Source organism: Homalodisca vitripennis, chromosome 2 (assembly GCF_021130785.1).
Source record: "Homalodisca vitripennis isolate AUS2020 chromosome 2, UT_GWSS_2.1, whole genome shotgun sequence".
Classification (NCBI taxonomy): Eukaryota; Metazoa; Arthropoda; class Insecta; order Hemiptera; family Cicadellidae; genus Homalodisca; species Homalodisca vitripennis.
Window position 1 is genome coordinate 201,889,577 of NC_060208.1, and position 15,762 is coordinate 201,905,338.

Below are 15,762 nucleotides of genomic sequence, written 5' to 3' on the forward strand. Positions count from 1 at the left end.
CTGAACAGCTGTTATAACTCATATCGTACTAGCCAATCTGAGTAAAAGCGTCATGACGTCACAATGAATCCTCTATGAATGGTGTCCTAGTCAATGCACCTAATAAATCATGAAATAATATAAAATGTCACAATCGAAAATAAAAGGACGTGGACGGTGTAAAAGGACTCCAATTTATCCTAATTTTATCCTTCAATTTCATAATATCGAACATATATAGAATTTTTTAAATACTGTAGCTGGTTCTCACTTTTGTTTAATAAAATAAATATAGTTTCTCCACTAATAAATGTAGAATTAACTGTATCTTAATTGCAAATTTAATACAAATCATATGTGATATATAACGTAAGTTTAGCAGTACCGAAACGCTAATTTTGTGTGACAGAGCACTCCCTCTGAAACTTTTAGAAAATTACGCGGCTGATTATGTAAATCTAGATTGTCTTACACCAGTGGAACTCACTAATTGGATTTGTGATTTAAATTAAGTTCTACGTTTTAAAATAATCTCAACAATATTTTAAATATGCACACTCGCACTCATTTAAGTAACTTGATTCATCTCAGATACGCTCCCAAAACATTTTGAAATGTATTTAACATTATGTTTGTATCCGTTAATTCTAAAATGTTGAAAATTTATATTTTATCCCTTTATATATTGTTTTTTTTTTTTTTTTTTTTGCAAACATGTGGCAATCTATAATATTTTAATAAACAAATAAAATTAAACCTTACAATAATAATTAAATATAATTAAAGACCTGTAGATAGCATACTATAATAGTCTTTAATATTAATAATAATTTTATATTGCAGTCCGAATAAAAATATTGTTATGTGTATGCACCAATACATATATATCGTATGGGGGGACAAAGGCAGCTATCCATAAATAAATAAATTAAAAATTACAATTATTAAAAAGTACGTAAGAACAAAGTTCTTGAGTCATAAATTATAAATAATAATAAGATCTCCCGTCACAAAGCTAAATCCAAATTACTGAGCCAGTTTAGAGACCCATCCTCTAAACCACTTAGACCAGCCAGACCACCAGAAAACAATCGCAAAGGGCAGTCGTTTACAATGTGCTCCATTGTCTGAGAGTTTGCGCCACAATCACACTAAAACAATATCAAAAGTATTTATTAAATAACTATTTATAAATTATTTTTTTATATTTATTTGCAAGATAAGATTTATTTAGAATTATAAGAATATAATTTACGGATTGGCTTTATCCAATCGAGTTTTCCCTTCGATAATACTCTAGTTCAGTGTCTAGCAATCACATCTTAATGTAAGGTCCCACATTTCTTGCCCTAATATATTCAATAATCATTCATTGACACAATAGAACATGGATTTTTCTGTTTAAGTCAGTTAAAAATGTTAAAACAAAGAAATATACGTTAATTAAATCATTAGCCTCAATAATACAAATAGTCCCTTAATTCTTTAAACCGGGAAAATGTGGTTAAAGTTCTTGAAAAATAAGTTTCGTTATTAAATAAAAATACAGTATTAAGAATGGAAAATTAGAAGACAAGGTAGAATGCCACCTGAAAGGAAACGCTGTCTACAGCTTTTACTCTAACCCAACCTCAGATGGCCATGAGAGACAATCTATCCTGAAGAGCCAACATTCTGAAGAAGTCTGTCCAGCAACAAGAACCTCGGAATATTAAACAGTAGCTCAGCTGTGACTTAAATAGGTCAAATCGTGTAAACTTAAAATCTGGTGAGAACCAAATATACTATGAGATACCGTAGAGCATAAATCTATACATTTTGACTGTCTGTATGTATGGCAATTCTATGGGAGGTTCAATATAAATTCAATACCTACAAGAAATTATACCGAGTCTTGAAAAAATAGTGGTGACATTTCATGTTCTTAAGTTGAATAAGTTAGACCTACCCATAGTTTAAAATTTAATTAGCTCTGGTTAAAAAAATAGCTCTGGCGCTTTTTCAGAAAACCAATCCATAAGTAATTTCTAATTTATATTATTCATATTAGTTAAGGTGGATCACTATTACTTAAAATGATTTTTTTTCTTATCCAACAATCGTATACCACATCTGCCTGTAGGTAGAATATTGCCACATGATAACTATTAGAAACAGTAAACTCCCATAACGAGGTGTCCTATAATACAGGTACCACTATGATCATATGGGTTAAACTGTTGTCATACACTGTTATAACTTAAATCTACCTGTAAAGTATTACGTACTACCATGGTGACTAAAGACAGAGAATATACCATAACGAGGTGTCCTATATGGCTGTAAGTAGCAAAATGTGGGTTAATAAATGAGTCCAAAGATGAATAATTTCTGTTGCACTATAACAAGTACCTCTTTTGTGGCTGCAGGTTACTAACTGGCGAGTCTAAAATATGGCGAAGAATTATATAATGTTGTATACTTTCTTAAAGGGGAATAAACATAAACAGATTTCAATAACGAAAAAAGTAAAAAGTATAAAAATTCCTTCCTTTAAAATATGAATGCTTTGGATTTGAATTAAGACATGTTGGTTTACTCATAGTCAATAGATTGTGTTACAGTTATTTGTCACCATATAATTTACATTATTTTATGCTAATTGGAGGGTAGTTTTTGTTACTTATAATTAGTTTGCAGTAACATTAGTTTTTGGAGAGTTCAAAAAATAATTTTAATTTTTCCACTGTTATATTGCATTCTGTAAAATGTTTTTATTTCATGCATCAATCTCCCGGTAGGAATTATTGCAACGCTGTAAGTCAAATGGTCTTGAACAAACAGTCTACAGTAACGTATTAATTAAAATCTACTGACGGTCGAGTGCTAAACCCCCATAATAAGACTATGGTCGGACGAACGTATTATAATTGAGGAGTGACAAATCAAAACGTGTTTTGTCACAGTTACTAAAATATTGGGAAATCACAAAAAATTGTTGATCATCATGTTTTTAAGCTTTACATTCTTTAGGCTGCCTCATTATGAAGTTCAATACGATTTTAAATTATAATTAACTCTGTTTTTTCTGTTAAAAGTTTCCTTTTTCTTTGTAAAACGTGCTTAAATAATGTTGGACATAACACTAATTGAACAAACGGGTGTGCGACAAAACACGTTTTGTTTTAAATTACTCAAGGACAAATCACGCTTTGATCGAACCATATCTATAAACCACGACAATGGATAAAGGGTCATCAATAAAGGTAAAACAGTATAGTTTTTGTTCAAAAAGTGTATTATTTACATTGATTTTAAGTTGCCTACAGTTTGAAAATTAAGAAATACATTGATAAAACTAGTTTTAGCATTTAATTCACCTTCAAGAAATCATTGTTTATATTCTTATGGCAACCTCGTCTTCCAAACAAACACTCACACAAAACTTCATCATTGTCATGTGTCTTGATTATTTACTGCCTCAGTGTCATTTGAAAAATATGATTTTCTTGTACCATTTCAAAGTATTCACCTGTGTAAGGTCTCCCAGTCCTGTCCAAACATAATCTCTAACAGTATTTTGAACGTCCTTTTTCTTTTCACTTGAAATAGGTGGCCTAAAAGAATCTCTTCTAGTGCGATATCCATTATCTACCCCCCTTCTTGTCGTTTACTTGCTTTTTGTACAAAGTCACAGAGTTCTCTTCATCCATATCTTCAAAACGGTAGTTTTTTGTAGCGTCTCACGACGCCCAACTTTAATAACTTTCATCTTTGTCACATAGAACTGTCTGGTCCCCTTTATTTTTCACATTGAACTTGTCACAGTATACTCTCTTGGTTCTGAAAATTCGTTTCATTACACTAATTGCTTCTAAGTTTCTTGAAGTACGTTGACAAGGATTTCGTATTCAAAGTTTTTTGCTCAGTCAATTCCAAGTTGTTTGACCTGTCCAATTTTGTTGATACAACTTAGTGTAATCTTCTTTTCGATAAAATTGTGACATTCTTTCTTAGAATTCTTCTACTCTGGCCAAAACTCCGGTCCGCAGGTAAAAAGCTGTGTCCGTATTGACGGGATAATATATCTGAATTTCCTCTAAGGTTGTATTTACTACAGTGTGCATGGTAAAAACATAAGTGTGTGAAGTACTATGTTTATTTTTTATTTTGATCACCGCACCCGATCACAAAATAAACGAAGTACAGTCTTACCGTTGAAGTCCATTGTGTTAAAGGTGAAAAAAAAGAGCTGATGAGACCTCTGTGCTTCCTTTTCCAGATTGAGTCTTCCGTCCAAGTGTAAAAAATAGGGTCCTTTGTGTGGCCCAAGTCAACTAATTACCAATGACATGAATAAAAATTAAATTGCCTTAGATAAAAATGCTTCCTGAATGCAAGTTTTAGGCAGCGGCTGGATCTGTTGGAGATCAAAACATAATGAAATGGAGTTATCAGAGTTCCATATTTATGTAGTCGTAAAATGCCTTTGCTCTCCCTCTTGTGGATGGTTTTTTTCGGCCATTAACATAGCTTATTTTTCTGAGACAATTATGGAGGCGCCTGTTTCACAATTTTTCTTTTATTACTAGGCACTGGCTACAAACATCAGACGCTGGAGTTCTGAAACCTATGGTGAATTCATTTCTAAAAATGTCTCTGAACATAGAAAAACTAACTTTTAAGCTACCTTTCTGCATCATGGGGAAAGCGTTGAGTGATAAGAATTATGTAGTTTTTTCTTATACTACACCTGGCTGCTCGGGGATATAAACCCTTTTTTGATTTTGTTCTATTGTAATTACTTTCAGTCTGCAAATGCAACCCTGATATAAATCCTCTAACCTTTCTTTCTTTGCAATGCTTTTTCTCTACTTTTTTTCTATCTCCAAACTCTATGTTCAGCGATTGCATCTCCAGAATTTTACCTTTTTTTGAATTATACTTGCTAACCTAGTTCGCCCAAATTTGGTAGATGGATAAGAAGTTTTCCTTGCAGACTGGAATATCGTTTTATTATTGATATACTGAAGGAATATAAAGTACTGAACTGAGAATGCATGTTTACCTGAACTTGGTAGGCTCACTACGTTCCTTACGGGGCCCTACGCCTCTTCACTGGCCTAGGTTGTACTAAAAACTGGCTACACAATATTGTCTTGTCCTAATTTTATCTGGGATTTTGTACAGTTTTTATCCCTGAGAATTTTGACATCTCTTTGGTCCTAATTTTGACAACACATCAATGTGATGTGTTATGTTTGCAAGGAACAAACAACACTGATCCGGTTGGAGCTGAATACCTTTTCTAAGCTTAGCTGCCTTAACCTTAGGTTGTTACTTTTTTTCTTTTTCTTGAATCGTTGTTAATTAAGAGGAAACTGGCACTCCACCATCCCAACTCACTGAAAACTCTTCCATCACATAGAAACTACTGTTTAATATCCTTTTTAAAACACAAGCAAAAATGGCCATAAGTTTTTTACAGAACTCACTGTAACATAACCTCTACCACTGTGAAACTCTCAACACAACAATGGTCCTCACATGATCATTGAAACCAATAAGAACACTTCGCTGACTGACTCCCATTGGTTTTGTTGGACAAAACATGAATTGATCCAAATGAGGGTGTGGACCAACGAACTATACTACTGGAACGCGCACTGCACATAAGCAGCATGTTGTGTTTTCCGGTCGCACACAGCTTGTGCGTTACTGGTGTATCCATGGATTTGCAGGCGCTTAAAGTGGGCATGAAGAACTCACCAAGTTCTGTACTCCATGCCAAAGATGCTGATCTTAGAACACATTAACTTTTTTATTGATTTTAAATCTAAAGGGTAAATTAGTAGATCAAGTGATGATGTACGGTATTGAAAATTGTAAAATATTAATATTTACTCTAGTTATCTCAAACAAATGCGAGCCACTTCTAAATTGACAGGAAGCCACGGAGTTACTTTTGAATTAAAACTGTGACTAAACTATTTTTTTTAAATAATATCTCATCACTAAACTCGAAAAAACAAAAACTTTTGACATTAAAAAAGAAAACCAACTTAGAAAAAAGGCAAAAATATTAGTCAAAAATAATTTTATTTTCTAACACTTAGATTAAGTGTGTCATTTTTGTTTGTATAAATTTTTTGTAGTTTATTTTGAAATAAAATACTGTCAAATAAAAAAGTTGTTTTTTTTTTCATCTGGGTAATATTTTTAATGCCTGTAATATTTGTTTCGACTTTGTAAAGAAAAATAAAAGTCCAAAATCTCAGTTATTTTGATATTGCACAAAAATCAGTTTTTTTTAACATGAAAATAAAAATCCACTGTAAAAAGCAATCTACTAACATTTGTAATAATAAATAAATTGTAGTATCTAACAATTGTATTAAGTCCCTACAAGGCGTTTTAAAGTGATATTATAGATCATTACTATAATGCCTGCCATATGGGTGGAGTTAGTTCTTGCCCATTTCCAGCGGCCTGCAGACTCGGAACGCAGCCCCAGGATTTCGGCTACGGATTTTCTCCGGCCCAGAGCGCGTTTCCATTATTAAAATTCGTTAGGTGTGGACAAAACACAATTTGATTAAATTCATGATTTTCCTACTATTAAGTTTACATGGGACACAACATTTTTTTTTTGGTGCCTTTTGCTATGTATAGATTGATAGAATTCAGTGAGAGGAAAAAAACATCAAGTGCATATAACTCAATATCGAATTTTTGGTGACAAAACACGTTTTGATTTGTCACTCCATCAATTTAAGCCTATACATTTTATACAGTTTAGCCCCTATGTTCAAACATATACCAAAACGTCTTCAAGAAATATTAACTTATTTCCATATATTCAATAAACGAAATATTGCAAATTAAATGAGTTTCATCAACGACAGCGATTTACATGCACAGATTTTAATAAATAATTTACGCTAATTGAGATAAAAATATGTGCATACAAAAAAGATATCAAGCTAGTGTAGTATTATCACTATTTGATTTTTATGCACATACAAAGGTCTAAAATTGTTGTAATACTTTCCGCATTTTATAGTAATATAAGCTAGATATCGATTAATAAGTTACTTTATAAAAATAGAAGCCACAAACTTTTTTTATCATGACACCAATTTTTAAATTATAGTACTCAGTTTCTTTATATTTATATACTAGTTTCTTCTCGGTGCAATTCAATAACGAAACTATATATTTAGGCACTGCTAAGTTACACATACAGTTTAAATATACAAATCAACATTTACGATTTGTTTGGTGAATGTCGCTCTTTAGATTCATTATTTATAAAACGCTACCATTTATTTATTTGTTGTAATTACAACATGAATAAATAGCAAGTATAGTTTCTAATAATATCTTATGGTTTAATATTGTTTTTCAAATGCACTATAATTTAATGTAAGAATTACAAGTTTGAAACGATGACTCATCAAAGTCAGCGCTATAATAATTTGTCGTATAACACGACCAGTAAAATATTTCAGTAACGCGAAATTTTTTAATTACTGTAACTTTTGAATAATTGTTTCCCTCAATGTTGAACCTCTCTCTAATGTCCGGGGAGCTAAATACCATACAGTAAATGAGAATAGGTTAACAACACATCATGGCACTGTATTTTAACATGAACTTTCCATAATATGTTTTTTTGTACTGCAAGGCGGGAAACGAGAAAAGGAAGTCATGTCTTCACTTTGACACTTTTTAGATTTTTGGCAATTGCTGTCTTGCTGTCTTGTCTTGTGTACAAACTTTAAGTTGGTGAAATTAACCAAGACTTCTAGGAGCATTTCAATTTAACAGATCCGGTTTTACAAACTGGAAAATTATTCTGAATAGTTATTCAAATGTTCTTCAATTCTTTTGGTTTATTTTAAGTGTGTTTAGCTTAAGATATTTCATTTCTGGTAGGCCTAACCTGTACGTATTCACTGTAATTAACTGCTTATCTGAATTTTAAAGTTATCTAGAATATTGTAAATTATTTTCTTAGTTGATCTGTAATACTGACAATAATTATTAGTACCTCTCTCATTTTGGCAGACTAGATATTTAGTTTCTATGAGACAATGATACACTTTCAGATATTTGGCTGTATTTTGATATAGCCTATTAGTGTCACACATAAATGTGAGCTTAATATCACTCCCTCTAGAGAGATAGCTTTATCCCATCTTTTTAAAGTTGTACATTTTTTATCAAATTTTTGGGTAGGGTACCATAAGCGGACCTGGTTTTTTTATATCGAAGAATGTAATCATCGATACCTAATATTCGCATCTCAAATCCTAGACTATCAATCGATATAGAAGTATCTGTAGTCCGCAACATATGTTTTAAATTAAAATGTGAATTTAATATTAACAGTGATTTAACAAATTATTATAACCAAAATTAGGAAAACTGAAGACGACCATATGTGCTGCTCTCACAGTTACATTTGTTTCTTTTCCATAAATTTCACATAGGTTAATGGTTTTTTCGGTACGAGTCCTACATGTTGAAGCCACGAAAAACATGTCTTATCTTTCAAACCGATGTTGTGTAGTTTTATAAAATTGACTGCCATTCTTAATAATCAAGTGTTACTTATGTAAAATTGAAATATTACCTTACGTGTATTATTTGAAAGTGTTAACAGCTGTTGATATAGATTATTTAAATTATTTGTTCAAAATAATTAATTAGTATCGATTGATTATATCAATGGTTATGATTGAGTAATATCGTTTGCCAATTTTGATATAAAAAACCGGGTCCGCTTATCGTACCCTACCCAAAGTTTTAAGCACACCCATAGATATTGCCATTTAAGTAATTTATAGTGCCATAAGACAAATATTTAATTAACCACTGGTGTTGCCAATTATAATTTCAATGTTATTACTTTAGGTTAACGTAAAATTAGGCTTCTCTATAGTTAGTGGCTACCACAAGTAATGAAATTACAATGTTAGGCTACCACCAGCTTGAAATTATTGGTGAAAGTTGCAAATTACTAATTTTACGTTATTAATATATTGTAATCGCCCTTTTGTACCAAACGTTTAAGGATGAAAATGTCAAGCAATGAAGTTGTAGAATATTAAAAGTGGAACTACTTTTCTCATGTGAATCAATATTTCCTTTATATGACTTACTGTGAAAATTACATGTCATTATAACTAATGGTTCTTGCTTTATGCCTCCCAAAAGGAAGCAATGTGAATGACAGGGATGCCACTTTGTCCCTATCTACTATTTTTTATTAGGCTGTACATACGTAGGTATTATAAATATAAAAAGTCGACGAGCGCTAACGTGATCTAGAATTTAGGTACAGTAGGCCTACTAAAACATGGATGGCACAAAAGGCGCCACCTAAGCCCACATTTATAACCAGGGGCATTTCCTATTGGTACTATCCTGGGGTAGAGTAGGATAAGCAGACCCTGTTTTTATATCGATATTGACAAACTATACTAAATTATAAACATTGATATAACCAACCCATACTATTTAAATTCATTTGAAAAATACTTAACTTGTGTGAACTGTAAATAATTTTTCAGATAATAAGTACAATATTTTGCTAGTTAGGGCCCTTCTTCAGAAAAAGAGAGCATGTTGGTGTTATGTTGTCCACCGCGCTTTCTTTTGGAGTAAACAACTCTGTTAAGGTATAATTGCAGGTTCTTCTGTTTTTTTTTTCCCCTTGGGGCGGCCTACTGCCATGCACTTAAGCCTCAAGGGCTTTTTGCGCACCCCGGAAACAAACCATGAGGCCCACCAGTCTACAACTTCAGCAGTTCTTCTGTTACCTTTGGGGTTCTCTTCCACTTCCATTTCTTCCGCAGTGGTTTGTTCTTTTGTGGCGGTCGTAGACTTTTCTGAGATTTCACAACTCTCCTTTTTGGGTTCTCAAGTGTTTCCCTGAGTTCTTAGCTGAATTTTCCTATACTTGTAGCTGATTCAAGAACCCTCTTAGCCCAGGTAAGCAGCACTGACTTACTCTCACATCACTCCTGCACAGCACGTTCCATTCCACAACCGTTAGCTCTTTATTTTGTGCCTTTAAAAATTTTGTAATCTTTTCAATAGGTTCGTTTATGCTGTTTGGGAAGTAAGCTGTTGTGATTCTTGCACGAGAAATTTCTCCCTCTGAGACATCTTTAGACTCGCTCCCTCCCAAGGCTTGAATGTATCCTGCTTACCTTGCAGCCATTCCGCTGATTCTTGATTTTCACAGTTGAAAATCGGGATCCCTTGTCTGGGGGATACCGTAGAAGCTTGGAGAATTTGACCTCTCCTCGTCTTTAGTGATTACTTTTAGGATAAAGTTGTGTATTGACTCCATTTGTTAAGAAGTAGGTAGAGTTTCCGGAATGTTGGAGCGAAGTATTCCCACCCTTATACTCTGTCATTTGTTTGAAGGACGATTTATGGGGAGGTGTCGATTACTCCTTTCTTGTTCCCTGTTGTCCTTTTCATTCTTTGTTTTTTCCACATTTGAGCTTCTGGAGTGGAGCCATCAGAGTGAGGTCTTTTTGACATGCCCTATCTTTGTTTTTTTGAGCCACAGGTGTTTCTATTTCGGGATTGGTTTTAAGGCCAATTACCTGGATTCTTTTTGGAATTGCCCCTGTGTGCGAAACCATGCCAATCTTTTTTTTGGCAGCGCTGCACAGTTTAGAGACTTATGGGGCTAGCATTCTATTCTTCAGTAGTATCAGCTCGTCTGAGTCAGGGGATCTAGGACTTCTACTGGGAAATCTTCCTGTGTCATTGGTTTTGTTCTGATTGTTGAGGATAGCAAGGGTCAGATACACCTGTTACTAGTCCTTCTGTTTTTCGTAAACTTTCATCCACATTTTGAGAGCTGCTAGAGTTTTCTATTTGTGTTTATAGCTTTTCATTGTTTGTACTCATGTTCCCACGAGTAGCGGAGAACTAAATGTCACTCCAAGCATTGGCCTGCTCTATGTGGGAAAGGCTGTGTTTAAACTGGAGGGTGCCAAGTATCCAGAGTTTGGATATTAGAGATCAGGCTCTCCCTTGACCTTGCAGCCCTCGGTATATGCTGTTCCACATTGGCTTGGAAAGTAGAGTAAATTAAAGTAGTTGTAGAAAAGAATAGTAGAAGTAAGATTTTTGGGACGAGACTTTCCCGTAAGTTGTGGGTAGACTGAACTGATAATGAGTGCATTATATATGAAGAAAAGAAGCCAGTCAGTTCAGCTCAGCCTGATCGGAAATTGTTAGAAGACGAAGTGGGTCAGGCAGTTCCTAGGTGCGCGCACGCAAGTACAGCACTAGATGATGAGAGAAGGTGGGTATGATTGTGCTTTGTGGACACACTGATTTGGTTATGTTTGGTTTGGGGTATGATGACCCCGCCACTTTGTACCCCCTTAAAACTATAGGTCTGTAGCAGAATATGTTAATGACGTTGAAATTATAATTTTCACTACTGGCCAATAATTTTACTGATACCTAAGCTTACCTTATTGCTCTCATCCTCTTCAACAAATTTATGTATTAGGGGTTTTTTAAGGTGTGAAGATGACAAATAACAAAGTTGTTCAACGTCAAAAGTGGAGCTGCTTTTCTCACATGGAGCAACATTTTGTTTTTCTGTAGTTTATATGTGCTGTGAATCTAAGGATTTGTGTTGTAGTTATGAGTCAGCCTTTTAGTCATACCTATCGTTCCTTCTTTTGATACATAAAATAAAAACAATAATAAATGCAGATAGGTGTTGTTAGCCCAAAAGAATGACGTATTTAATTATTCAGACCTGTTGTGAATAGTTCATACCAGGCTGACACAAATGCCTTAGGCTACAGCAAAGAATAAAAGCATCTCTCGAGATAATATATTACATACACATTAATTGATCAAATTTCTGGAGAGTCTGACTGTAAGGGTTATTTTCATATAACTTAATGAGTTAATATCCGAATTAATATAATAGAGTAAAATAATTGAGAAAAAAAATTATGAAGTACTTCAAAATTTCATATTTTAATAGCATCATAATGTATTGAAGAGAGCTGAATTTATATTTTGTTATTTATAACAATTTTGTGTAGATGGGGTCACTGATAACATATAGGCCTACAAATCTGTAACACATACAAATATATGCATAGAATATAATCACTTTATTGTTTTATGAAACAACCTTCTAAAGTATTATGTTGGATATAAAACAATAATTGATATGTAAAAAGTAATTAAATACAGGCTTTTTAGGAAATTATTATTTTTCTATGAGTTTGGAAGGAATTCTAAGACTAACCTTAAAAACTTTACTGGATGACATAATATGTATGGATGACACTGGAAGCAGCTATTTTATCTTATGTACCATAGCTGCTTTATGTGTACAATAACATTAGTGTTAAATGTACATTGAAGAAGCACTTTTAATAATATGAATATACAGAGAGTTATGTAATATGATATGATGCGAAATTCTCCAAATACACCTTTGATATGGAATAAAATACTCAGATTGCTCTGTGTACGTGGCATGCTCTAATGTGTCTGCCAATGTCAATGTGTTAAACTATTAACCTTAATAGTTCCTAATACTGATTTGCTCTACTTGCTTGAAATTAATGTATTGTAAATTCTAATTAGCAGATCCATTTACATTTACAGTCACCAGTAAAGCTGATGTCCACAATGTTCAAATGGTCTACAATCGAACCAACGCAAAAATATTACAGGGGGCGATTGAGTTTTTTCCCTTATCCAGAGTGTTTTAGAGATCCTTGTGCAAGATTCTGGAGTGAGGATTGTTAAATTTGTGTTAATACTGTCTCATTGAAGCAAAAAATACAATGAATTTATTATTTTTGCAAATTTTGATACATATAATTGTTTACAGGTTCAAAACATGGATAAAAAATTAAAGAAAGAAGTCAAAATATTCTTTGTTATACCTGAGGGTTGCAGTGACGATGGTGTTAATGACTGTATGAAAATGGCCTATCAGGTAAGTTCATGGATAAATTGCAATAACACTTTATGTAAAAGGTTATATACTTTCTATATAAGAGTTCTATAAAAAAATTGTGATGAACTTTATTGCATTGATTATAGCATTTGCAAAAAAATATCAAAACACTTTAATCATATTAAGGAAACATTTAATACATTCAGGCATATACTGGACAGTAGTAACGTATGAATGTTATTTAAACTAAAATATTTAGCACTATTTTGAACACATTGCAAATTATTTTCACCTATTAAGTATACAATAAATAAACTTAATTGTTTTGACTCAATAAAACCATAACAATGTTTTTGAATTACACAAAATAAAATTTAAAACAAATGCTTAAAGGTTGCTATGTTCAGTAACGTTATCAACTCAGTTGTCACAAAAGGTAAAGGCATTATTACTTTTGATGTTTGATGTTCAGGAAGCAGTGGAGGCAGATCTATCACCCAAGTGGCTGACCGCTGCAGAATCTACAGAGATGGCTGGCTCAAAAACCACTGTGTTCATTTTGCAAGAGTTTGCCGGAGATATTTTTGAAAAGCTAAGCAAAACCAAAAGCGTGTAAGTATCAGTGTTAAGTTTTTGGAATTTAGTTTTGTAGATATTTTTAAGATTCTTGTGTAATTTTTTCATTGCTTCCTAGATATTAAAATTATTTACACTCAGTTGTATAATTTTAGTTTTAAAGCAGAAGGTTCATGGAAATTAGAACTTAATTAAATTATAAAGTTATGAACAGAAATATGCCTTTGTCAGAGTAATTTATTGACGGAGGGAGTAATTTATCTATCCTGAATATATCGCTGTAATAGACATAGACAGATTTATGACCTTCCGAAGCACTGTACCTGTTAGCAGGGTATGTGGACCGATGTGTTTGCGGAGCTGTATTGCTGAGGGCCTTGGCATTCCTGAGAACAAGAGTGCTGTGTTCACCACAGCCATGAGGAACATTGTAGTCACCGCTAGCCAGGTTCCTCAAGCAGTCAAGGTAAAACACATAAACTGTCTTTGATATAATGTTGTAAATTTAATGAATTTTTTAAAAATAAGTTCTTGTCTTGGCATTCAAAATTCATATCCATTTTTGCAATTTTTTACATTAGTTTGCTAACTTGGTTATAATATTACATTTTGTCCAAAAAGTCAAATTTAATCTTAAACAACTCATAAACAAGAATTATTTTTAGATGGTTTTTTTTCATTGTGTTATGTATGTTTAATGCCTCTATAAAGTGTGGTTTCAGTTATTATTATTACACTTAACAATGACAATTGTCTAATATTCCTGTTATCCTTATACGGTTCTTCAAAAATGATAAACTTTAAACAAGTATTGTGTTACAGATTGAGATTAAAAAGAAAGTTGGGTTCATGGGTGGAGTGTACATGAATAACCTCGTCGAATCTGTAACCCATTTGGTCACGAACGCTGTTAGATCTTCCAAATACGAGGTAAGTGTAATTTTTCATGCAGAAGCTAGTAACAGGTTTTCTGGTTTTGCAAATTTGTTTATTCCAACTACACTAGGGAGGTGATTATCCGAATTTGGTAGGACCAAGCCAATTTTTGATAAGCGGACCATTCAAATAAGAGTGTTGTCACACACGCTTGTACTGACTTACAGTGAGGGTCGGAATTCACTATTCACGGCCTTAGAATTTACTCAATTACTAATAGAAATCAAGCTAATAGCATAATAGTACATAGACTTTAATTGGCTCTTCTACATCTTTTACTAGCAAGGGGGGGGGGTGCTGTTGATTGTGGCAGCCAGACAGTTTTGTATAGGGACTATAATATTAAAATTCCATATATTTGATTTTGTGTCTCTAAAACGAGCGCAATTGGTAAAAAACTATGTAATTTATTCTAAAAATTACTTGCAATAAAATTACAAATACATAAAAAATATATTTAATACTGTACAATGAATTTTTTTACAGAAGTAAAACATAGAAGTTTACTTTATTTAGCCTTACTATATTATGTCTTATTGTACAACAGAGAAATGTGTGAAAAATAATGAAATTTAGTTAAATTTACATTGCCTTTCACATTGTACAGCCACACAAAATTTAATATAAGACACAACAAAGATTAATTCAATCTTCATTTTTTATGAACAAATATTTTGTTCTCATTTTAGAATTCTTTTTATTTTTGTTTCAACATAATTTTCACCTAACTTGTGGAAACAGAAACAATAATTAATATGAAAATTGTATGATAGCTTTTTATCAAAATGGTTGAACATTTACAGAACATGGGTTTGGAAAATGGCACTGCCAATCAAAAGAATGAAGTAAATAATGAGGCAGGAATGAGATAGACTGATGTGATGTACAGATTGCCGGAGAGAGGGGGATCCCTGCCATGACGGTTGCGTGGGTCGATGCTGTCTGGCAGGAGTCACAGAAGAGGAATATCAGGGCAACAGATCCAAATTTCATCACCAACTACAAGTGTCCCATCTTCATGAATATGAACATCTCGTGTTCCAACCTTTCAAAGAGCGAAAAAGAAGAAATGAAGGATCTTATAACAAAACATGGTTTGTAGTTTGTTTCTTCCTTAACTCTCTCCTTCTTTTGGGACACATACTTGAATTTTCTATTCTACACTTTTAATCAATAATCTACTACTATATAAGCCTATACTCAGAGGGACTCTACTGTATAACGGTATTTGGGGATGAATAAAATTTTTCACATGCTTTTTAAAGCATTAAAAAGTTACATTGAAAGTAAAAGAATGAATCAACAAAACATTTTTCTACCCC

The 15,762-nt window shown here is 32.9% G+C and overlaps 1 protein-coding gene across 4 annotated transcripts in view; it reads left to right on the forward strand.

Moving 5' to 3' along the window:
• The first annotated feature begins 7,712 nt into the window (after positions 1-7,712).
• Positions 7,713-15,762, forward strand: part of LOC124355272 (DNA topoisomerase 2-binding protein 1-A-like) — a 60,688-nt gene continuing 52,638 nt past the window's right edge. The window contains exons 1-6 of one of the 4 annotated variants that reach the window (XM_046806324.1): positions 7,713-7,905; positions 12,860-12,967; positions 13,401-13,540; positions 13,835-13,970; positions 14,327-14,434; positions 15,330-15,534. In XM_046806324.1, coding sequence (XP_046662280.1) covers positions 12,869-12,967; positions 13,401-13,540; positions 13,835-13,970; positions 14,327-14,434; positions 15,330-15,534 — 688 coding nt within the window. In that variant the 5' untranslated portion in view covers positions 7,713-7,905; positions 12,860-12,868. Of the gene's footprint in view, positions 7,906-10,710; positions 11,294-12,859; positions 12,968-13,400; positions 13,541-13,834; positions 13,971-14,326; positions 14,435-15,329; positions 15,535-15,762 lie in introns of those variants that run through there. The other 3 variants (XM_046806327.1, XM_046806325.1, XM_046806326.1) reach the window with 3 other exon arrangements.